General features: G+C 46.7%; 1 protein-coding gene across 5 annotated transcripts in view; it reads right to left on the bottom strand.

The window, feature by feature from the left end:
* Positions 1 to 23,543, bottom strand: part of LOC137376153 (epithelial cell-transforming sequence 2 oncogene-like) — a 72,895-nt gene that overhangs the window by 46,134 nt on the left and 3,218 nt on the right. For 3 of the 5 annotated variants that reach the window (XM_068044174.1, XM_068044175.1, XM_068044176.1), the window contains exons 1-8: positions 15,993 to 16,264; positions 14,838 to 14,950; positions 11,987 to 12,149; positions 7,974 to 8,226; positions 6,574 to 6,710; positions 6,186 to 6,313; positions 4,279 to 4,402; positions 2,781 to 2,949 (exon numbers count right to left, since the gene is read on the bottom strand). In XM_068044174.1, the coding sequence (XP_067900275.1) occupies positions 2,781 to 2,949; positions 4,279 to 4,402; positions 6,186 to 6,313; positions 6,574 to 6,710; positions 7,974 to 8,226; positions 11,987 to 12,149; positions 14,838 to 14,950; positions 15,993 to 16,244 (1,339 nt within the window). In that variant the 5' untranslated portion in view covers positions 16,245 to 16,264. Of the gene's footprint in view, positions 1 to 2,780; positions 2,950 to 4,278; positions 4,403 to 6,185; positions 6,314 to 6,573; positions 6,711 to 7,973; positions 8,227 to 11,986; positions 12,150 to 14,837; positions 14,951 to 15,992; positions 16,265 to 23,543 lie in introns of those variants that run through there. The other 2 variants (XM_068044177.1, XM_068044178.1) reach the window with 2 other exon arrangements.

The raw sequence follows: 23,543 nt of genomic DNA, 5'->3' as shown, positions 1-23,543 counted from the left end.
CAAGCCCTGGCAACATTCTTGTAAATCTCCTGTGCACTCTCTCCAGAGCAATTATGTCTTTCCTGGAATGCGATGACCAGAACTGTACGCAGTACTCCAGCTGCGGCCTAACCAGCATTTTATACAGTATACTGTATTCTATACCTCGGCCAATAGAGGTAAGCAATCCATATGCCTTCTTCACCACTCTATCTACCTGTCCTGCCACCTTCAGGGACCTGTGGACATGCACTCCAAGGTCTCTCACTTCTTCTTGTAGTTAATTAATCTGAGGCTCCTATCTCGGTTGGAACTGAGTCACACAGACTAGGAAGGTTCCAGAACTGTGCTGAGTTGGCAGAGGTTGGCTCTAGCAGTTGTGCCAGCCTCTGGCTGCGATTATGTGGAGACTAGGACTTTTAAGAGCACCAAATATACCATAGGATGGGGCGTTGGGGAACTCTGAATTGAGTTTCTCTCCGCTTTGCAACGACAAACTGCAAAACTTAGCGGGTTTTGTATAAAGGGACAATGTGCATACATTTACACTGTCGGGGTTCATGTAGCTGGTCGCAGTTAACCCATCATTGGGTCAGATCTTTAGTGTAGGTATCTGTGCTCCTCCAATTCTGGCCTCTTATGCATCCCCGATTTTAATCACTCCAACACTGGTGGCCGTGCCTTCAGCTGCCAAGGCCCTAAGCTCTGGAATTTCCTCCCTAAACCTCTCCACTTCTCCACCCCTCTCTCCTCCTTTAAAAAGCTCCTCAAAACCTACCTCTTTAACCAAGCTTTTGGTTACCTGTCTTAATATCTCCATATGTGCTTCAGTGTCAAATTATGTTTGATAACACTCCAGTGAAGTGTCTTGAGATGTTTCACAACATTAGTTTGTGGACATTAAGAGAATCAAAGGATATTGGGAATAGGGCAGGAAAGTGAAATTGAGGGAGAAGATCAGGCGTGATCTTGTTGAATGGCAGAGAAGGCTTCATTGGCTGTAAGGCCTATTCCTGCTCCTATTTCTCATGTTCTTATATTCTTCAACAGCAGTACCATCATTGAATTCCCCCATCAAAAAACATCCTGGGGGTCACCAATGACCAGAAACATAACTGGACCAGCCACATAAATACTGTGGCTGCAAGAGCAAGGCAGCGAGTAATCCTGACTCCCCAAAGCTTGTCCACCATCTACAAGGAACAAGTCAGGAGTGTGATGGAATATTCTCCACTTGCCTGGATGGGTGTAGTTCCAACAATATAAGAAGCTCAACACCTTCCAGCACAAAGCAGCCCGCTTGATTGACAGCCCATCCACCGCCTTAAACATTCACTCCCCCCACCACCAACGCACAGTGGCAGCAGTGTGTACCATCTACAGGATGCACTGCAGCAACTCACCAAGGCTCCTTCACAGCACCTTACAAACCCACGGCCTCTACCACCTAGAAGGACAAGAGGAGCAGCCGCATGGGAACACCACCACCTGCAAGTTCCGTTCTAAGTCACACACCATCCTGACTTGGAACTATATCGCCGTTTCTTCACTGTCACTGGGTCAAAGTCCTGGAACTCACTCTCTAACACCAGTGTGTGTGTACTTGCACCACATGCACTTCTTCTTTCTTCTTTTGGGCCTCCTTATCTCGAGAGACAATGGATACGCGCCTGGAGGTGGTCAGTGGAGTGACCTCTCCATGGCGCAAAGAAGATGGCACACCACCACCTTCTCAAGGGCAACTAGGGATGCGCAATTAATACTGGCCTTGAGATGACACCTACATCCCATGAATGAATTTCAAAAAGTTCTTAAAGGCACTATATAAATACAAGTTATTGTTGCTTTGGTGATATAAGCAGTCTGCTGTTCAGTCAACTAACAGCCAGGACAATACCGGTTCAAGTAACCCGCCATTACATTAGGACCTGCCGTAGAGTTACCAACCCCTCGAACCTCCCCAACCAGTCAAAGAACCGTTTTTCCCCAATCTGCAGTATTTTTATATCTAATAACTAAACCATAAACAAATCTGTTTTCCTTGGAGAAGAGAAGATTAAAAGGAGATTTGATAGAGGTGTTCAAAATCATAAGGGGTCTGAACAGAGTAGATAAAGAGAAATTGTTCCCATTGGTGGAAGGATCCAGAAGCGGAGGACACCGATTTAAGGTGATTGGCAAAAGAAGCAACAGCGACGTGAGGAAAAACTTTTTGATACAGCAAATGGTTTGGGTCTGGAATGCACTGCCTGAAAGTGTGGTGGAGGCAGATTCAATCGAGGCCTTCAAAAAAAAAAACTGGATAATTATCTGAAGCGAAAAAATTTGCAGGGCTACGGGGCAAAGGCAGGGGAGTGGGACTAGGTGAGTTGCTCCAGCAGTGAGCCAGCACAATCGAGATGGGCTGAATGGCCTCATTCTATGATTCTATGAAGATGAATTATTTATTTTATTGCCACTATAATTTTCTCCTGGGAATTGCCTGCAACAGTGCCCTGGAGATTAAACTTGCATTCCTAGAGAATGCAGGACATTCTTGGGCATTTGGCAACCTCTAGCCGGGCATACCTGCAAAGTTAACTCCCTGATCTTTACACTCAATGATGATCAGGTCTTCAGTCAACCAGCAAAGGCCAGAGACTGCCTGGAAGGTTCACAAGTGGAAGGGAGCCTCACAAAGGTCACTGTGGCTGGACAGGGTTCACTTTAACAGGTCTTCTGTCTCTGGGTGACAATATTATCCTGAGCTAGAACTAGTTCTGCCATTAGTCTCTGATCACCCAATCACCCATTCTACTTGCCTTGGACTAAGTCCACCTCAGTCGGGTCACCCTCGGCGACAATTCCGATGCTCCTTGCTCTCCGGCCTCCCAGCACATTTTCCAGACGGTATAGGAGACTGTCCAGTGTTGTCCCACTGTGCTCATATACCATGGGGATCACACCAATCTTCACGCAATCCAGAACCATCTGAAAGTGGAACAAACCTCAAATCTCTTTCAAATGAGATTAGCTCCCTCCCTCCCCAGATTGCCCCATGCATTTCCCAGCATTGGCGTGGACAGATTCGGTGGGGGAAGGGGAGAATATTCAAGCTGCTCAAACACCCACCCCCCACCAATTAAAAAAAAATTCTGAGACAGAAGGTCATGGGTTCAAGTCCCAATCCAGGAACTTGAGCCCAAAAGCCAGCTGGAAGTTCAGTGCAGTACTGAGGGAGCACTGAACTGTCAGAGGTACCATTTTTGGTTAAAGCAAGGCCCTGTCTGCCCTCTCAGGTGGATGTGAATGATCCCATCACACTATTTCAAAGAAGAACCTTTATAAAGCTCTGGTGAGACCACAACAAGAATATTGAATCCAGTTCTGGTCACAACACTTTAGGAAGGTTGTGAGGATCCTTGAGAGGGTGCAGAGGAGATTTACCAGATTGATTCCGGGGATGAGGTCTTTTAGTTACAAGGTTAGGCTGAAAAAGCTGGGGTTGTTCTCCCTGGGGCAAAGGAAGTTGAGGGGTGATTTGATAGAGGTGTACAAGATTATGACAGGCTTAGATAAGGTAGACAAAGAAAAGCTGTTCCCATTAACTGATGGTTCCAGGACTGGGCGGCACAGATTTAGGGTTTAGGACAAGAGATAAAGGGGGGATGTGAGGAAGAACTTTGTTATGCAGTGAGTGATAATGACCTGGAACTTGTTGCCCATGAGGATCATGGAAGCGGAGACGATGAATGATTTCAAAAAGCAATTGTATAGGCACTTGAAGGAAATAAACTTTCAGGGCCAAAGGGTTAGAGTGGGGGAATGCGACTAACTGGGTTGCATTATGAAGAGCCAGTATGGACTTGATGGGCCGAATGGCCTCCTTCTGTGCCGTAAAGCCTTTGTAACGCTATGACACTGAGTAGGGGAGTCCTCCACAGTGTCCTGGCCAGTATTTATCACTCAACTTGCTGTGCACAAATTGACAGCCACAAATTCTACATTACAAAAATGATGACATTTTAAAAGTACTTCATTGGCTTTAAAGCACTTTGGGACATTCTGAGGCATTGAAAGGCACAAAAGAAATGCTTGCATTTAAAATGCTTTCTTTGCCCTCATGTCTCAGCTTTTCTGGATTGGCTGAGGTCCTGACTCTCACCCATCACTACCCCATGTGACCCCGACCCCAAACCTCAGGAACAATAACTACATTAAAAACCCAATCGGCAGATCCTCACATCTCCATTCAGCAACAACACCCGACCCCACCCCCTCACCAGCATCTCCATAATTCAGGCGAAACTGTGACCGTACCTCCCACGCTGGAATCCTGGACGATATGAGGATGACCCGGGGTTGATCAGAGTTATTATCCGCTAGCAGTGCAGCCTCACTGTGAGGTAACACAGGGTAGGCCCCACCTCCAGATAGGTTCTTCCTGCAATTAATTGAGAAACAGCTGCCTTTAAAACAAGCTCCTGTAAGGGTCCTGGGAATAACCGCATTGTCTGGACACTGCACCTCAAGAAGGATATATTGGCCTCGGAGACAGTGCAGATTCACCAGAATGATGCTGGGTCTAAAAGGGTTAAATTAAGAGGATAGGTTGCATAGGTTGCTTGTATGTAGAAGATTAAGTGATGATCTGATTGAAGTGTTTCAGGTGATTAATGGAGTCAATAGAGGCAATAGAAACAGGGCAAAATTTTCCCATTCAAGTCACGAGTTTCAGGTAGAGAACCCGGACCTGTGTGCGTGGCGGGACATCGGGCGCGATTTTCCCGGAGGCAGCTGATTAAGAAGTCGCTTCTGGGAGCGCCATCCCGAGCGGCCCGAGCGGGCGGGAGGGTTCGAAGTGATGGGCGGGCGGCTGAGCCACTGTGAATGCTGTGTGCAGCTGAGGTGAATGGAGAAGGAGAGGGTGGCACAAAACGGAGGTGCCATACCGCTGATGGGACCGGCAGCCAATTCCATATGCTCTGCACTACCTGGATCCGTCTGCAGCTGATAAGCAAACAATTGCAAGCATTTGCCTGTGGATGTCCTGAGGATTGCCAATTTTATTCTTTAAATTGTGAATCTCATGGTGCTGCGACCTCCCGCTCTGCTTTCACCTCCTGTGGTAGACATTTGCAGACGCAGTGGGGTTCCCGTGTATTGCTCGTTAAATTCCACAGCCTTCCAAAAAATGCCTGTTAATTGCCTCCATAATGACCTTAATTGGCTTCCCGCTGCTGACAGGCAGGCTGCTGTCACTGCTCTGAAGCCGCCTCTGGTAGAAATGCGAGGAAGTGGAAACATATCAGGGAGCTGGTCCGATACATTTCTTTGACATTTTCCTCACCTCCAAGGTCCTGGGAAAATTCCCCCAATTTCCTGTGGTGGGAAAGTCCAGAACAAGGAGGCACAGACTTAGAATTAGAGCCAGGCTGTTCATGAGTGATGTCGGGAAGCACTTTTTCGCACAAAGGGTGGTGGAAATCTGGAACTCTCCCCCCCAAAAAGCTGTCAAGTCTGTTGGGGGGAGGGAGGGTCAATTTAAAATTTCAAAACTAAGATTTTGTTCGGTAAAGGTATTAAGGGTTACAGAAGTCAATGGAGTTAAGATACAGATCAGCCATGATCTAATTGAACGGCAGGACTAGCTTGCGGGGCTGAATGGCCTCCTCCTGTTCCTGTGCTCCTATTTTTCTATCAAATCAGATAACTCAGCACAGGTTGGAAATGGAACCTGGGAGCTTGTGACTGGTAAAGCTCAGTGCTGCCCCAAATTGAGGTTTTAGCATTGGAAAGTCAATCTGAGCTTTGAAGAAAAAGAATTTTAAAGAATTCACGATTAAGTTAACAAAACAATTTTTAAACAAGTCAACCAATCGGGCCAGTGAAAGAGATGGGATTTAACACTGGGATTGGAGCACTGAATACTTTGAGATTTCCAAATTCACTTCTTTTCCTTAACCTCTTCATTCTCCTACTTCTTTTATTTGAAATTTCATTCCTAAGTGAGGTTTCCCTCCAACCGTGGGGTATAACAGCACCTCCTTTTGTGTGATATTGTCACACAGATGTGGGAGGCAGAGCTGTCACATAGAGGGAGCATACACTTACAGTCTTTATCAGTAACAATGCTGCCAGACTCCTGATGGGTCTCAGCAGAGCCCATTAGGATCCAGAAAGTATACGAGTAGCACAGTCAATCTCCTCAGTGCTCCGTTACTGACCTGGTGCACAGCGCTCTGAGTGATCCCAGCACATGCTGCTTCTCCAGTGCTGGGTTACAGGAGGCCGAAAATTTGCTCTCTTCACTCAGGAGCTGCGAGAGGCTCACATTCATCTGGAGCTTTTTATCCTGTAATAAATCAGCGTAGGGGAACATGTCTGTAAGTTCAACAATGGCACATGTGTAGACTATGAGCATGTTGCTACTGCACCACCATACCCTGTATAAACTGCGGAATTTACTGGCCCCACTTCAGGGGCTCCCTCTTTAAAATAAGTTTCTTGATGGTAAAAATCCACTATTTAAGGGGTGGCATCTTATGGTGAGACTGCCTGCTTAAAAGGGCATCAGTACAACAGGACTCCCTCTTCAAAGCCTCTTGTTGTTACCGTTAGCAGCAGTAATGTGGTACTCAGTCTAGAGCGCTCCACGCTTGTCTGGGATGTGCTGATGTATGGTCTTGTATTGTTCCGACGAGCATTCCATTTCCCAATCAGCCAAGGGGGTCGTGACCTCAGTAATTCCTCTGAAAGATGAATGGGTGAGAAGCAGTGAGTTATAAACTGCTGTAATAACAACAACTTGCATTTATAGCGCCTTTACCATAGTCAAGCATCCCCAGGCGCTTCACAGAAGCGGTTCTCAGACTGAAATTTAACACTGAGCCATAAAAAGAGATATTAGGGTAGGTGACCAAAATGCTTGGTCAAAAAGGCAGAGGGGTTTAGGGAAGGAATTCCAGAGCTTAGGGCCTAGTGGGGTATAAAGTAAGTGAGGGATTTACAAGAGGCCGGAGTTCTTAGAGAGTTGTATGGCTGGAGGAGGTTACAGATAACATATTCAAGTGGGTCCAGGTGACACCACAAATCATAAGGTAAACTGCAACAGTTTAAAATAATCATACTGTATATTTTGCAATATATGGATAGACCTGTACTGCAGGCGCTGTTTAGTTCCCACAGTGAAAATGCAATGTCAACCATGGCTCAGAGAGAGCCCTGGGAGGTATCGCAGCCAAGCTCAAACCTGTCTCCAGCCTAACCATCAGCAGAAAGCCGCTTCTCCCCTTTCCCTTAGCCCAGGGACATTGAGACCAGTTCTAGCTCCTTGCCCAGCCTGAGATCCCAGGTTCAGCTCCTCTCTCCATGGAGCTTTCCAGAGGGGACTAACACCAGAGGGGGGAAATAAAGTCCGTCAGGGTTCCAGCTACTGATTGCTACCTGCGGAACCCACACTGGAAATCCATGTGTACGAGAATCAGGTGAGGGTAGATTCATTTTAGGCTGTGATGGCTACTATAGTTAAATAGCTTGGTAGCACTCATGGGTATAATTTTGATTTTGGGAAATACTGTAAAATGGACATTATTGGATCAACCATCTGTTGTGTGTCTCTCTCCATTTTCATTTCCAGTTTTTAATCAGGAGAGACTGATCCAATGATTTTGCCCTATCGACCAAAGTCAAAATCTTCCTCACTGTCTAGGCTGAAACACAAAGGGCAGCATAATTCAGCACCTTTTGGAGGGGGAAGGGAGAAAATCAGAGGGACAAACTAAGGGAAAAAGTTCCAATGAGGGTGGCGGAAGCAGAGACAATCAATGATTTCAAAAGTAAATTTGATGGGCACTTGAGGGAAAGAAACTTGCAGTGCTACAGGGATAGAGTGGGGGGAATGGGACAGATTGGATTGCTCTACAGAGAGCTGGCATGGACTCAGTGGGCCGAATGGCCTCCTTCAGTGCCGTAGTAACTCTATTGGCTCTATAATATGCTTCAGTTGTGCTCACTCTTCTGTTGGGCCAATCTGTCCTGGATCAGTCTTCTCAGAAACCTTTCATTCCACCTGTCCTCCCTCTCCTCTATGATCTCTTTGGGTTCTTTGAGGACTCCATAGATATGGGATACCTCCATCGGTGTGAGGTAGTCGAGGCTGCAGGCACATGCCACATAATGTCGTTTCCATGCCCCATATTCATGGTCTGAAGGTGTGTAGGGCAGAAACCAGCCTCGCTTCACACATTTGGGCATCCACAGGCAGTCCTGTCGAAACACAATGAGATGCTCACACTCAATCATGTTTATCATGGCTCACTGACAGTGTAAACATACGTGAAGATTCTGCGATCCCTCATTGTCAATAGGGGGGGGGGATGAACAGGGTCAATGGGAGAACAAGCGAGAGAACTGGGACTCTCTCCCAACCACATTGTCTATGACCCTATCTTTTCCACAAGGAAAACTAGCACATGACATTCCCTCTATCGAGGATAGATGCATGGTAGAATCGCAGAGCTGACTCCGCTGAGGGTATATATTCCTTCAGATATACGATTTTAATGGAAGTCTTCACAAAACGCTGTGACAGTGTCAATGCACACAGCAACCGACATTTGAAACCAAAATGAGTAAACATGATAGCTCAGGCAATTCAAATAATTGATGATGATGAGTTCTCAGAATCACAAGATGAGAAAAAGAGAGTCTGAAAGGTTGGGGAAGAGAGGGGGAGTGTGGGAAATAGAGTGGAGAGAAAGAGGGGAGAGTGTATGAAAGAGAGTGAGCAGAGAGTGAGACTGTGAGAAAGTGAAGAAGAAAAGGAGAAGGTTAAAGTGACAGTAACGTCGAGGGAAAGTGTGAAAGTAAGAGAATGGGGAAGAAAGAGAGTGAGAATGATCAGGAGATAAAAGTGTGAAGAGTGTGAAAATGAGGTGGAGAGTAGGGAGAGAGGGAGAGTGTTAAACATGTTAGAGAGAGATAATGAGGGCTTCAGATGGATAGACTGTGTGTGAGACTGACAGTGTGCATGAGGGGGAAAGACAGAGAGAGACAGTCCCTGTATGTATGAGATACAGAGTGTGTTGCATTCCAGAAATAATATTTCAAGGATCAGAACCTGATTGGGGCTACAATGCCCCATACGGTATATGAACATCTGCCACTGTGCCTACAACCTTCAAACCCAATCTTACCCTGGTAAGAAGCTGCTCACAGCTCTCCACAAATGCCAGCCTGTAGAAGGCGTGTATGAGTGGTCCAGTGCGCCTCTTCCTCAGATCCCTCAATCTCTTTGTGAGCAGATGCTCGGCCCCTGATCAATGCCCCCTTGTCAGCGTGCGGCTGAGATTAGTGAGACTATGGGTACTGCCAGATCCAGCAGAACAGGGATCAACTCCAGAAGGCAATGCCATCTGATTGCTGCTCTGAGTTAATAATAATTGGTGGCTTCTGCAGATTTCCTTGTAGCATATGAATGTTGTGCTGATGTCCTCTGTACTTGCGATGATAGTTTAATGTACAATTAATGTTTAAAAGGGGACTCACGAAGATTTCATCTAAAATTTACAGTTCTCCAACAGTGAAATCCCTCACCTCAAACGAAAGAATCTTACAGCACAGAAGGAGGCCATTCAGCCCATCGTGCCCCTGCCAGCTCTTTGAAAGAGTTCAAAGATTCTTACTTTTTGGGGGAGAGGGAGGTGGGGTTTGGGAAGGGGGCTGATGATAGCGTTAACAATGTCAGCTACTTTATCTGTGTGCAGACTATGACACTTCATCCTACAAACCCAATTGGTCGATATCACCCATTTTCAAAATTGGATCAGGAAGAGATTAGGTGTAGAGACAAACCTGACTGTAATTATCCCAAGTACTTTGTACTGTCTCTTTGTGAATCAGGAAAAAGCACACTGGCAATTTACAACAACAGAATGGTTCTCCTAGCACAGCCAAGGCGCCATTTGCGGACTATCCCCACATCACCTGTGGCCCCTCCAACAGATTTACTGCCCTACATGTCTCCCTCTGGGCCTCCCTGGCTATGGGATGTTGACTAAGGCTGTCTTAAGATCTATTCCCTCCCTTTCTGTGGCACCAAAGAGTGCGGGGCAGTGCTATTACCTTGGGATTGCACCAGCAAAAAGGGCTGCTTCTGTGCTACCACCTCCAATGGTTCAGACTGTTCTAAGGATCCTTTCTTGCATTTCAACCAAAAGAGTTGTCACCCACCAGAACCCATGGGTACCACCTTATTAAGATCGCCAAAGGAGTTTGATATTGTTTGGGATAGTGGCCCTTCACAACAAAGTACAACGTATCGTATCTGACCACGCGTGATATCAAGAAACGACTGAAAGCACTGGATACTGCAAAGGCTATGGGCCCTGACAATATTCCGGCAATAGTACTGAAGACCTGTGCTCCAGAACTTGCTGCGCCCCTAGCCAAGCTGTTCCAATACAGCTACAACACTGGCATCTACCCTGCAATGTGGAACATTGCCCAGGTATGTCCTGTACACAAAAAGCAGGACAAGTCCAACCCGGCCAATTACCGCCCCATCAGCCTACTCTCAATCATCAATAAAGTGATGGAAGGTGTCATCAACAGTGCCATCGAGCAGCACATGCTTATCAACAACCTGCTCAGTGACGCTCAGTTTGGGTTCTGCCAGGGCCACTCAGCTCCTGACCTCATTACAGCCTTGGTTCAAACATGGACAAAAGAGCTGAACTCAAGAGGTGAGGTGAGAGTGACTGCCCTTGACATCAAGGCAGCATTTGACCGAGTATGGCATCAAGGAGCCCTAGCAAAACTAAGGTCAATGGGAATCGGGGGAAAACCCTCCGCTGGCTGGAGTCATACCTAGCGCAAAGGAAGATGGTTGTGGTTGTTGGAGGTCAATCATCTGAGCTCCAGGACATCACTGCAGGAGTTCCTCAGGGTAGTGTCCTAGGCCCAACCATCTTCAGCTGCTTCATCAATGACCTTCCTTCAATCATAAGGTCAGAAGTGGGGATGTTCGCTGGTGATTGCACAATGTTCACCATTCGTGACTCCTCAGATACTGAAGCAGTCCGTGTAGAAAGGCAGCAATACTTGGACAATATCCAGGCTTGGGCTGATAAGTGGCAAGTATCATTCGCACCACACAAGTGCCAGGCAATGACCATCTCCCCTTGACATTCAATGGCATTACCATCGCTGAATCCCCCACTATCAACATCCTAGGGGCTACCATTGACAAGAAACTGAACTGGAGTAGCCATATAAATACCGTGGCTACAAGAGCAGGTCAGATGCTAGGAATCCTGTGGTGGGTAACTCACCTCCTGACTCCCCAAAGTCTGTCCACCATCTACAAGGCACAAGTCAGGAGTGTGATGGAATACTCTCCACTGCCTGGATGGGTGCAGCTCCAACAACGCTCAAGAAGCTCGACACCATCCAGGACAAAGCAGCCCGCTTGATTGGCACCCCATCCACAAACATTCACTCCTTCCACCACTGACGCACAGTGGCAGCAATGTGTACCATCTACAAGATGCACTGCAGCAACGCACCAAGGCTCCTCAGCACTTCCAAACCCATGACCTCTACCACCTAGAAGGACAAGGGTAGCAAATGCATGGGAACATCACCACCTGCAAGTTCCCCTCCAAGTCACCCACCATCCTGACTTGGAACTATATCGCCGTTCCTTCAATGTCGCTGGGTCAAAATCCTGGAACTTCCTTCCTAACAGCACTGTGGGTGTACCGACACCACATGGACTGCAGCGGTTCAAGAAGGCAGCTCACCACCACCTTCTCAAGGGCAATTAGGAATGGGCAATAAATGCTGGCCTAGCCAGTGATGTCCACATCCCATGAATGAATAAAACATTTTTTTAAAACTACAGGGCTGGGGACTGACACTGAGGAATCTCCCATGTTAATAATCATTTACAAGCAACAACCTTGCACGCACACCAGATTCCGTGGGAGCGCAGTACTTCCGAAAATGTAGATCTGGAATGGCTGACCTGTTCAGTCAGGAACCTCCAGTGCCAGCTGACCTGGGAGAGTGAGCACAGCTCTCTAGGACTCAGGAACGAGAAGATGTAAAGTGACAGGAATCGTGGCAGAACTGTGGTGAAGTCTAGCCTGGCTATTGGGATAGTCTCGGTGAACCAATCCCAGGTAAACCTGTGTGGACATAAACCCCCATTACCACTCAATAGGCAGAAATAGTAACACAGCATTAATGTAAAAACATTAGGAACAGGGAAGGCCATTCAGCCCCTCGGGCCTGCCTGCCATTCAATTAGATCATGGCTGATCTGTATCTTAACTCCATTTACCTGCCTTGATTTCCTATCCCTCAATACCTTTACCTAACAAAAATCTCTGAATCTCAGTTTTGGAAGCTCCATTTGACTCCCAGCATCCACGGCCTTGGGAATTCCAGATTTCCACCAACCTTTGTGTGAAGAAGTGCTTCCTGACATTACCACTGAGCAGTCTAGTTCTAATTTTAAAGTTATGCCCCCTTGTTGGTAGGGTGTTGAATGAATACCTCACATCTGTCTTCACCCAAGAGAATGAGGATGTAGATATGACACTCAGAGAGAGACTGTGAGGTTCTTGAGCAAATTGTCCTGGGAGTGACAAGGTATTGGAGGTTTTGGCAGGCTTAAAAGTGGACAAATCTCCAGGTCCTGATGATTTGTGTCCCAGGATGCTGTGAGAGGCGAGGGTGGAGATTGCAGGGGCTCTGACCCAATTTTTTAATTCCTCTCTGGCCACGGGGGAGGTGCTAGAGGACTGGAGAACAGCTAATGTGGTCCCACTATTTAAGAAAGATTGTAGAGATAAGCCAGGAAACTACAGACCAGTGAGTCTCACGTCAGGGGTAGGGAAACTATTGGAGAAAATTCTGAAGGAGAAAATCTATCTCCACTTGGAGAGGCAAAATTTGATTAGAAATAGTCAGCATGGCTTTGTCAGAGGGAGGTCATGCCTAACAAAATTGATTGAATTTTTTGAGCATGTGACCAGGTGTGTAGATGAGGGTAGTGCAGTTGATGTAGTTTACATGGATTTCAGCAAAGCCTTTGACAAAGTCCCACATGGGAGACTTATCAAGAAAGCAAATTCACATGGGATACAAGGTAACTTGATACGGTGGATTCAAAATTGGCTTAGCTGTAGGAGACAGAGAGTGATGACAGACGGTTGTTTTAGTGACTGGAAGCCAGTGTCCAGTGGTGTACCACAGGGATCTGTGCTGGGTCCCCTATTGTTTGTCATTTATATAAACAACATAGATGACTATGTGGGGGGTAGTATCAGTAAGTTTGCAGATGACACAAAGATTGGCCGAGTAAGGTTAACAGTGAGGTTGAGTGTTTTGGGTTACAGGAAGATATAGACGGGATGGTCAAATGGGCAGAAAAGTGGCAGATGGAAAGTGTGAGGTGATACACTTTGGAAGGGATAATGTGACATGAAAGTATTCAATGAATGGCCTGACACTGGGAAGTTCCGAGGAACAAAGGGACATTGGCATGTTTGTCCATAGATCTCTGAAGGCAGAAGGGCAGGTTAATAGGGTGGTGAAAAAGGCATATGGGACACTTGCCTTTATCAATCGAGGCTTAGATTACAAAAGCAGGGAGGTCATGTTGGAGTTGTATAGAACTTTGGTAAGGCCACAGCTGGAGTACTGTGTGCAATTCTGGTCGCCACATTATAGGAAGGATGTGATTGCACTGGAGGGGGTGCAGAGGCGATTCACCAGGATGTTGCCTGGGATGGAACATTTAAGCTATGAAGAGAGGTTGGATAGGCTTGGGTGGTTTTTGCTGGAGCAGAGAAGACTGAGGGGTGACCTGATCGAGGTGTACAAGATTATGAGGGGCATGGACAGGGTGGATAGGGAGCAGCTGTTCCCCTTAGTTGAAGGGTCAGTTACGAGGGGACACAAGTTTAAGGTGAGGGGCAGGAGGTTTAAGGGGGATTTGAGGAAGAACTTTTTTACCCAGAGGGTGGTGACGGTCTGGAATGCACTGCCTGGGAGGGTAGTAGAGGCGGGTTGCCTCACATCCTTTAAAAAGTACCTGGATGAGCACTTGGCACGTCATAACATTCAAGGCTATGGGCCAAGTGCTGGCAAATGGGATTAGGTAGACAGGTCAGGTGCCTTTAAAGCATCGGTGCAGACTTGATGGGCCGAAGGGCCTCTTCTGCACTGTATTATTCTGTGATTCTGTTCTGGACTACCCCCGCCAACCAGAGGAAATAGTTTCATTGTTTTTACCCAATTAGATTTCTTTATCATTTTGAACCCCTCGATCAGATCATCCCTCCGTCTGATTGAGGGCGAGTTTGAGAAGTGACATCGTGGACTACGCTCATCAAATACTTCACGGGGACAATGGTTACCTGCACCATGAGGTGAACAGGCTGTAAATTTTCCTCATTACCTCTGGGGGTATTTATATAGACCTTTCCCTCGGTAGATTAAAACGGATGAGTAGATTTCATGATTGAGGAGGTTGCACATGGTATGTGGGAGGACCAGGTTTGATAGGCTGAGCGTCCTTTTTTCTCACTCTCCACACTCGCACACTTTGACAATCTCAGACAAGTCCTGAGAAGGAAAGGAGTGCACTGGGGCGGCAATAGAGCTGTCCAATGGGACAGTTTCAGGCTGCTCTGCCCCGCTGACAACATCTGCCTCAGGGATTCACGTGAATAAAACCAGGAAAATAAGCACACAACGGGAGCAAAATATTCAAAGTGGAAGCAATTTAAACAAACATCTTTACGGTGACACTTGGACCACTATTAAGTAGTCAGCTTTGACTGTGCTTGTGTTTTGTTCACACTTACTTGAGTTGTGATTTACTGCAGCGCGTTAGGACACTGTGTATAAAGCGTTTCCTCTGTTTATCAGTCCACAGGTCAAACCAATGACACACAAGAGCCATTCTCTCATTAAAGAGCTGCAAGAGAAGAACATTGACTGCACACTATTTTATTGGTAACAGGTTTTACAGTTTTCTGCATTCCCAGGACTGGACAATGGTGTAGTGAGGAGTGAGACCAGTTAGAGGGAAGCTCACAGCAGAGTGGGTGTAATGAGCTGTTGAGACCTGTAGGAGAAGCTCTTGTGTTAAATACAAATGCACAGTCTGAGGTGCAGTGAGTTCACCATAAATTCCAAAAATCTTGAACATTGCAATTTTTTAGAATCAGCAAAAGACTATTCAACCAAAATGTCTGGAGTCACATCCCAGCCACTGTGCCAGACTGTGATTTAACACACTCAGGGAGAATGTAAACTGCCCACTAGACATTTTTAATTTGTTCACAAGGTAGCATTTATACCCATCCCTAGTTACCCTTCAGCACTACTATCAGCTATAGGTTGATACAGTCGTGATAGGTTTCAGTCTCCAATCTTCCCCCCTCACTAAGTCTGAGCTCATTCAAAACTTTGCTGCCCGTATCCTAACGTGCATCACGTCTCATTCACCCATCACCTCTGTGCTCACTGACCTATATTGGCTCCCAGCCCCCTACCACATCCGATTTAAAATTTTCATCTTTATGTTCAACTCCTCCTAAGGCCTCACTCCTACTTCTCCCCTCTGTAATCTCCTCCAGCCCGACTACCTTCTGAGCTCTCTACTATCCTCAAATTTACACCCACCTGAGGGGGCAGACAAGGGCCTCAGTTTAAAATCTCATCCGAAGGATGACATCTCTGACAGTGCAGCACTCCCTCAGTACTGTACAAGAGAGTCAGAAAAGTAAACTAAACTAAAGCACCAAAGTGCAAGAAGGTTCAAGAAAGGTTTGGTTCAAAATACATAAGAATATTTTAGAAAGCCAAAATAGGACAAGCAGATCTGAGGAGGGGAAATGGAACTGAAAAGCATAAAGCAAAGGAGTCAGAAACAGATTTAAAATTAGACTCATTAATAAATCAAAGGCAATGTAACAACAACTTATTGGCTGCCACAGCAGCTATCCATAATTCACCTGCCGATTGGCTGCCTTGTGATTCACTGGTGTCCATGTGCTGAATCTGGTTTGCTGGTTAATTCCGGCCAGTTTCGGGTTGGACACTCTGCCGACCAGTTCCAATTCTCCAAGGTGCTGACCCAAGTACTCCCTCTCCCAGCGCCTGATGCCATTTGGGGTGGGCCTCAAGCTGGTGTGCATTGCCATCATGGGGCTGGGCACCTTCTGAGATGCCGGGGTCTCTGTCGCAAACCCTTCCCTCCCCAACATCCCTTAGTGCTCAGGGGCCTTTAGCCTGTGAGAAAAATATCGTCAATACTTTCAGAATAGAAAGATGCCAATAGCAAAGTAAAAAGATATAAAGCAGCTAAAAGCCTTTTTCTAACACTGTGCAATTTCTCCACACCTCGGCTGTAGGCAGTGGCTCACGCTGGTTATGGTTATCAGACAGCCTGCGTTACCTCCCTCAAGATAATGAAACAAACAAAGAGGTCAACCACCTAAAAGGACAAGGGCAGCAGGTGCATTGGAACATCACCACCTGCAAGTTCCCCTCCAAGCCACACACCATCCTGACTTGGAACTATTTCGCCGTTCCTTCAGTGTCGCTGGGTCAAAATCCTGGAACTCCCTCGCTAACAGCACAGTAGGCGTACCTACCCCACATGGACTGCAGCGGTTCAAGAAGGTGGCTCACCACCAAGAGGGCAATTAGGGAGGGGCAACAAATGCTGGCCTAGCCAGCAACGCTAATGTACCATGAACAGATATAAACAAAAATTGAGGCGTTTAAGATGATTAAAGGAGTTGGTAGGATTGATGGAAACTATTTCCTGTGGACAGAGAGTCCAGAACAAGGGGGCACAACCTGAAAATTAGAGCTACGCCATTAGGGGTAATGTCAGGAAGCATTTCTTCATACAAGGGGAAGTGGAAATCTGGAACTCTCCCCCAAAAGGCTGTTGAGGCTGTGGTGGGGGTGAGGGGGGGGGGGGGGGGGGTCAATTGAAAATGTTAAAATTGAGATTGATACATTTTTGTTAGGCAAGGGTATTGAGAGAATGTGGAACCAAGGTGGGTAGATAGGGTGAAGATACAGATCAGCCATGATCTAATGGAACAGGCTTGATGGGCTGAATGGCCTCCTCCCATTCCTCTGTGAGACGAATAGAGCAGAGCCTATTGCCTGACTATTGTCTCTGATATAGGAGATAATTCTTCTTCACTCCCCTCAATTCTCTTCTCTTAAGGCTTTGACTCACACGATACACATTGGATGAGGAGGTCATTTGACATACTTCAGTCCATCCATCCAGACCTACCCGACCCCTTCCCCATCACACCGTTTCCTCAATGTGATTATTTTTCTGCATTTAATAGGAAGCACGCGGATGCCACATGAGGACGAGACTGGCCTATGATGCTCCCATGGTGGAATAGCCCTAAAAAACTCACTAAAAAGGCTCTTGTCTGGAAAATGCGGTGTCGTGCGACCTGCCCTTTTACACGTTGGGGTAGATTTCAGAGCACCAGCAGTGATGCTAAAACACCCCCCCCCCACTCACCAGCCTCAACCCCTCACCAGCCCCACCATTCCTGCTCCCACCATCTACTGCAAATTGAAAAGACACCATTGTGAACTTTGCTTAAAACTCAAAGACGTTTCCCCCAGTGATAATATTGGACGAGCACAAGATTGGGCGCAGCCATAATGTGACCCTCCCATGATAGAATAGCTCATTAACACTGAGGCTCATAGATGAGGAATGGAGGAGGTACCCATTTAGACTCTCAAGAGAATTGGTAGCTGAGATTTGCGTGGACAGGCGACGGTGGGTCATAACTTTCCTCATCCAATAGCAGGATTAGCACCTTCAGGGAAGAGAATTGAGGGGATAAAGCAGAATTACTTCCTTTAATGAGAGACAATCGTCCAGCAATAAACCTTGCTCTGCTTTATTGCTCCCACATAGGAACTTGGGATCATATCCCAGTCATCCCCTGCAGGAGAGGAAGGGAGGAAATTGGGTAACAGGAGAATGCTCGAGATCTGCCTCTGTTCTCATTCATTACAGTTTGTCTTTGGTGCTGATTTAAACCCAAAATCTCCAAGAGCTACATTCTCCAGCCAGCACACGTCTGGCCAAGTTGCGCCTTTTAAAAAATTCTTTCACAGGATTTGGGTGTCACTGCCAAGGCCAGCATTTCTTGCCCATCCCGAACTGTCCTTGAGAATGTGGCGATGAGCTGCCTTGTTGAACCACTGCAGTCAATCTGGGGTAGGTACACCCACAGTGCTGTTAGTGAGGGAGTTCCAGGATTTTGATCTAGCGACAGTGGTAGAGGTCGCGGATTTGTAAGGTGCTGTCGAAGGAGTCTTGGTGAGTTGCTGCAGTGAATCTTGTAGATGGTACACACTGCTGCCACTGTGCGTTGGTGGTGGAGGGAGTGAATGTTGAAGGTGGTGGATGAGATACCAACCAAGCAGGCTGCTTTATCCTGGATGGTGTTGAGTTTCCTGAGTGTTGTTGGAGCTGCACTCATATGGGCAAATGGAGAGTATTCCCTCATACTTGTGCCTTGTAGATGGTGGACAGGCTTTGGGAGGTGAGGAGGTGGGTTACTCGCCACAGTATTCTCAGTCTCTGACCTGCTCTTGTAGCCACAGTATATTTCCTTTACTTTTGCACTGGGCTCCCCCATCATTGCGGATGGGGATATTTGTCCTCCTCCTGGTAGTTGTTTAATTGGCCACCACCATTCATGACTGGATGAGGCAGGACTGCAGAGCTTTGATCTGATCCATAGGTTGTGGGATTGCTCAGCCTTGTCTATTGCATGCTGCTTCTGCTGTTTGGCATGTGTTGTAGCTTCACAAGGTTCTTCTTCTTCTTTGGCCTCTTTGTCCGAGAGACAATGGGCAAGCATCGAGAGGTGGTCAGTGGTTTGTGAAGCAGCGCCTGGAGTGGCTATAAAGGCCAATTCTAGAGTGACAGACTCTTCCACAGGAGCTGCAGATAAAATTGGTTGTCGGGGCTGTTACACAGTTGGCACTTTCCTTGCGCTTCTGTCTTTTTTCCAGCCAACTGCTAAGTCTCTTCGACTCACCACTCTTTAGCCCCGCCTTTAAGGCTGTCCGCCAGCTCTGGCGATCACTGGCAACTGACTCCCACGACTTGTGGTCAACGTCACAGGACTTCATGTCACGTTTGCAAACGACTTTAAAGCGGAGACATGGACAGCCAGTGGGTCTGATACCAGTGATGAGCTCGCTGTACAATGCGTCCTTGGGGATCCTGCCATCTTCCATGCGGCTCACATGACTAAGCCATCTCAAGCACCGCTGGCTCAGTAGGGTGTATATGCTGGGGATGTTGGCCGCCTCGAGGACTTCTACATTGGAGATACGGTCCTGCCACCTGTTGCCAAGGATTCTCCGGAGGCAGCGAAGATGGAATGAGTTGAGACGTCGCTCTTGGCTGACATACGTTGTCTAGGCCTCGCTGCCGTAGAGCAAGGTACTGAGGACACAGGCTTGAAAAACTCAGACTTTTGTGTTCCGTGTCAGTGCGCCATTTTCCCACACCCGCTTGTCCAGTCTGGACATAGCAGCAGACACCTTTCCCATGTGCTATGTTGATTTCTGCATCGAGAGACAGGTTACTGGTGATAGTTGAGCCTAGGTAGGTGAACTCTTGAACCACCTCCAGAGCGTGGTCCCCAACATTGATGGATGGAGCATTTCTGACGTCCTGTCCCATGATGTTCATTTTCTTGAGGCTGATGGTGAGGCCAAATTCATTGCAGGCAGCGGCAATCCTGTCGATGAGTCTCTGCAGAGGTTGGCACCTCATTTTAGGTATGCCTGATGCTGCTCCTGGCATGCTGTCCTGCACTCCTCCTTGAACCAGGGTTGAACCCCTGGCTTGATGGGAATGGTAGAGTGAGGGATGTGCTAGGCAATGAGGGTACAGATTGTGATTGAATACATACGAACATACGAATTAGCAGCAGGAGTAGGCCACACGGCCCTTTGAGCCAGCTCCGCCATTCAATAAGTTCATGGCTGAACTGATTACTCCACATTTCCACCTACCCCTGATAACCTTTCACCCCCTTGCTTATCAAGAATCTATCTACTTCTACCTTAAAAATATTCAAAGACTCTGCTTCCACTGCCTTTTGAGGAACAGAATTCCAAAGACTCACCACCCTCTGAGAGAACAAATTTCTCCTCATCACTATCTTAAATGGGCGACCCCTTATTTTTACAGTGACCCCTAGTTCTAGATTCTCCAACAAAGGGAAACATCCTTTCCACATCCACCCTGTCAAGACCCCTCAGGATCTTATATGTTTCAAGTAAGTCACCTCTTACTCTTCTAATTTCCAGTGGATACAAGCCTAGCCTGTCCAATCTTTCCTCCTAAGACAGCCCACCCATTCCAGGTATTAGTCCAGTAAACCTTCTCTGTACTGCTTCCAACGCATTTACATCCTTCCTTAAATAAGGAAACTGGAACTGCACACAGTACTCCAGATGTGGTCTCACCAACGCCCTATATAGCTGAAGCATAACCTCCCTACTTCTGTATTCAATTCCTTTCGCAATAAATGATAACATTCTATTAGCTTTCCTAATTACGTGCTGTACCTGCATACTAACCTTTTGCGATTCATGCACTAGGACACCCAGATCCCTCTGCCTCTCAGAGCTCTGCAATCTCTCACCATTTAGATAGTATGCTTATTCTTCCTGCCAAGATGGACACTTTCACACTTTCCCACATTATATTCCATTTGCCAGGTCTTTGCCCACTCATTTAACCTACCTATGTCCTTCTGTAGCCCACTTATGTCCTCTTCACAAGTTATATTCCTACCTATCTTTGTGGCTTCAGCAAATTTAGCAACCATACCTTCAGTCCATTCATTTAAGTCATTTATATAAATTAAAGTTGAGGCCCCAGCACATATCCCTGTGGCACACCACTCGTTAAATCTTGCCAACCAGAAAATGACCCATTTATGCCAACTCTTTGTTTCCTGTTAGCTAGCCAATCTTGCATCCATGCCAATATGTTACCCCCTACACCATGAGCTTTTATTTTCTGCAATAACTTTTGATGTGGTACCTTATCAAATGCCTTCAGGTAATCTAAGTACCATACATCCACCGGTCCCCTTTATCCACAGCACATGTACTCCCTCAAAGAACTCCAATAAATTGGTTAAACATGATTTCCCTTTCACAAAACCATGTTGACTCTGCCTGATTACCTTGAATTTTTCTAAATGGCCTGCTATAACGTCTTTAATAATAGCTTCTAACATTTTCCCTAAGACAGATGTTAAGCTAACTGGCCTGTAGTTTCCTGCTTTCTGTCTCCCTCCACTATTTTCCAATCTAACGGAACCTTCCCCGAATCTGGGGAATTTTGGAAAATTAAAACTAACGCATCAACTATCTCACTAGCCACTTCTTTTAACACCCTAGGATGAAGTCCATCAGGACCCGGGGACTTGTCAGCCCGCAGCTCCAACAATTTGTTCAGTACGACTTCCCTGGTGATTGTAATTTTCTCCCTCCCTTCCATTTCCTTGGCGCAGGCTTGGAGGTCCGAATGGCCTGTTCCTGTGCTGTACTGTTCTTTGTTGTTTCTGACTTACAGCTAATACTGGGATGTTACTTGTATCCTCAATAGTGAAGACCGATGCAAAATATCTGTTCATTTCATCTGCCATCTCCTTATCATCCATTATTAATTCCCCAGACTCACTTTCTATAGGACCAACGCTCACTTTGTTAACTCTTTTCTTTTTTAAATACTATAGAAACTCTTATTGTCTTTATATTTCTAGCTAGCTTTCTCTCATACTCTAATTTTACCTTCCTTAACAATCTTTTCCTATCCTGAGTGGCGTGAAACAAGGCTGTGTTCTCGCACCCACACTGTTTGGGATCTTCTTCTCCCTGCTGCTCTCACATGCGTTCAAGTCTTCAGAAGAAGGAATTTTCCTCCACACACGATCAGGTGGCAGGTTGTTCAACCTTGCCCGTCTAAAAGCGAAGACCAAAGTACGGAAAGTCCTCATCAGGGAACTCTTTGCTGACGATGCTGCATTAACATCTCACACTGAAGAGTGTCTGCAGAGACTCGTCGACAGGATTGCCGCTGCCTGCAACGAATTTGGCCTAACCATCAGCCTCAAGAAAACGAGCATCATGGGACAGGACGTCAGAAATGCTCCATCCATCAATATCGTCGACCACGCTCTGGAAATGGTTCAAGAGTTCACCTACCTAGGCTCAACTATCACCAGTAACCTGTCTCTAGATGCAGAAATCGACGTGCATGGGAAAGGCTTCCTCTGCTATGTTCAGACTGGCCAAGAGAGTGTGGGAAAATGGCGCACTGACACGGAACACAAAAGTCCGAGTGTATCAAGCCTGTGTCCTCAGTACCTTGCTCTACGGCAGCGAGGCCTGGACAATGTACGTCAGCCAAGAGCGACGTCTCAATTCATTCCATCTTCGCTGCCTCCGGAGAATCCTTGGCATCAGGTGGCAGGACCGTATCTCCAACACAGAAGTCCTCGAGGCGGCCAACATCCCCAGCTTATACACACTACTGAGCCAGCGGTGCTTGAGATGGCTTGGCCATGTGAGCCGCATGGAAGATGGCAGGATCCCCAAGGACACATTGTACAGCGAGCTCGTCACTGGTATCAGACCCAACGGCTGTCCATGTCTCCGCTTTAAAGACGTCTGCAAACGCGACATGAAGTCCTGCGACATTGATCACAAGTCGTGGGAGTCAGTTGCCAGCGATCGCCAGAGCTGGCGGGCAGCCATAAAGGTAGGGCTAAAGTGTGGCGAGTCGAAGAGACTTAGCAGTTGGCAGGAAAAAAGACAGAAGCGCAAAGGGAGAGCCAACTGTGTACCAACCCCAACAACCAATTTTATCTGCAGCACCTGTGGAAGAGTCTGTCACTCTAGAATTGGCCTTTATAGCCACTCCAGGCGCTGCTTCACAATCCACTGACCACCTCCAGGCGCTTACCCATTGTCTCTCGAGACAAGGAGGCCAAAGAAGAACAATCTTTTAGTCATTCTTCTGCCCTGCCTCCCAAGTTTGCGCAATTGTAGGCTTTTTCTTTAAGTTTGATACTATCTTTAACTGCTTTAGTTAACCACGGATGTCGGGTCCCACCCTTGAAATTTTTCTTTAGCATTGAAATGTATCTATTCCGTGTATTCTGAAATATCCTCTTAAATGTCTGCCACTGCATCTCTATCCCTTAACATGATTTGCCAATTCACATTAGCTAGCTCTGCTTTCACGCCCTCATAATTGCACTTATTTAAGTTAAAAATACTAGTCTTGGACCCACTCTTCTCTCCCTCAAACTGAATGTAAAATTCAATCATATTATGATCGCTGCTACCTAGGGGCGCCTTCACTATGAGGTCATTAATTAATCCTGTCTCATTGCACAACACCAGGGCTAGTATAGCCTGCTCTCTGGTTGTCTCCAGAACATATTGTTCCAATAAATTATCCCAAA

This window comes from Heterodontus francisci, chromosome 13 (assembly GCF_036365525.1).
Source record: "Heterodontus francisci isolate sHetFra1 chromosome 13, sHetFra1.hap1, whole genome shotgun sequence".
Classification (NCBI taxonomy): Eukaryota; Metazoa; Chordata; class Chondrichthyes; order Heterodontiformes; family Heterodontidae; genus Heterodontus; species Heterodontus francisci.
Note: the sequence above shows the minus strand (reverse complement) of the source record. Positions and strands in the feature narration are given on the sequence as shown.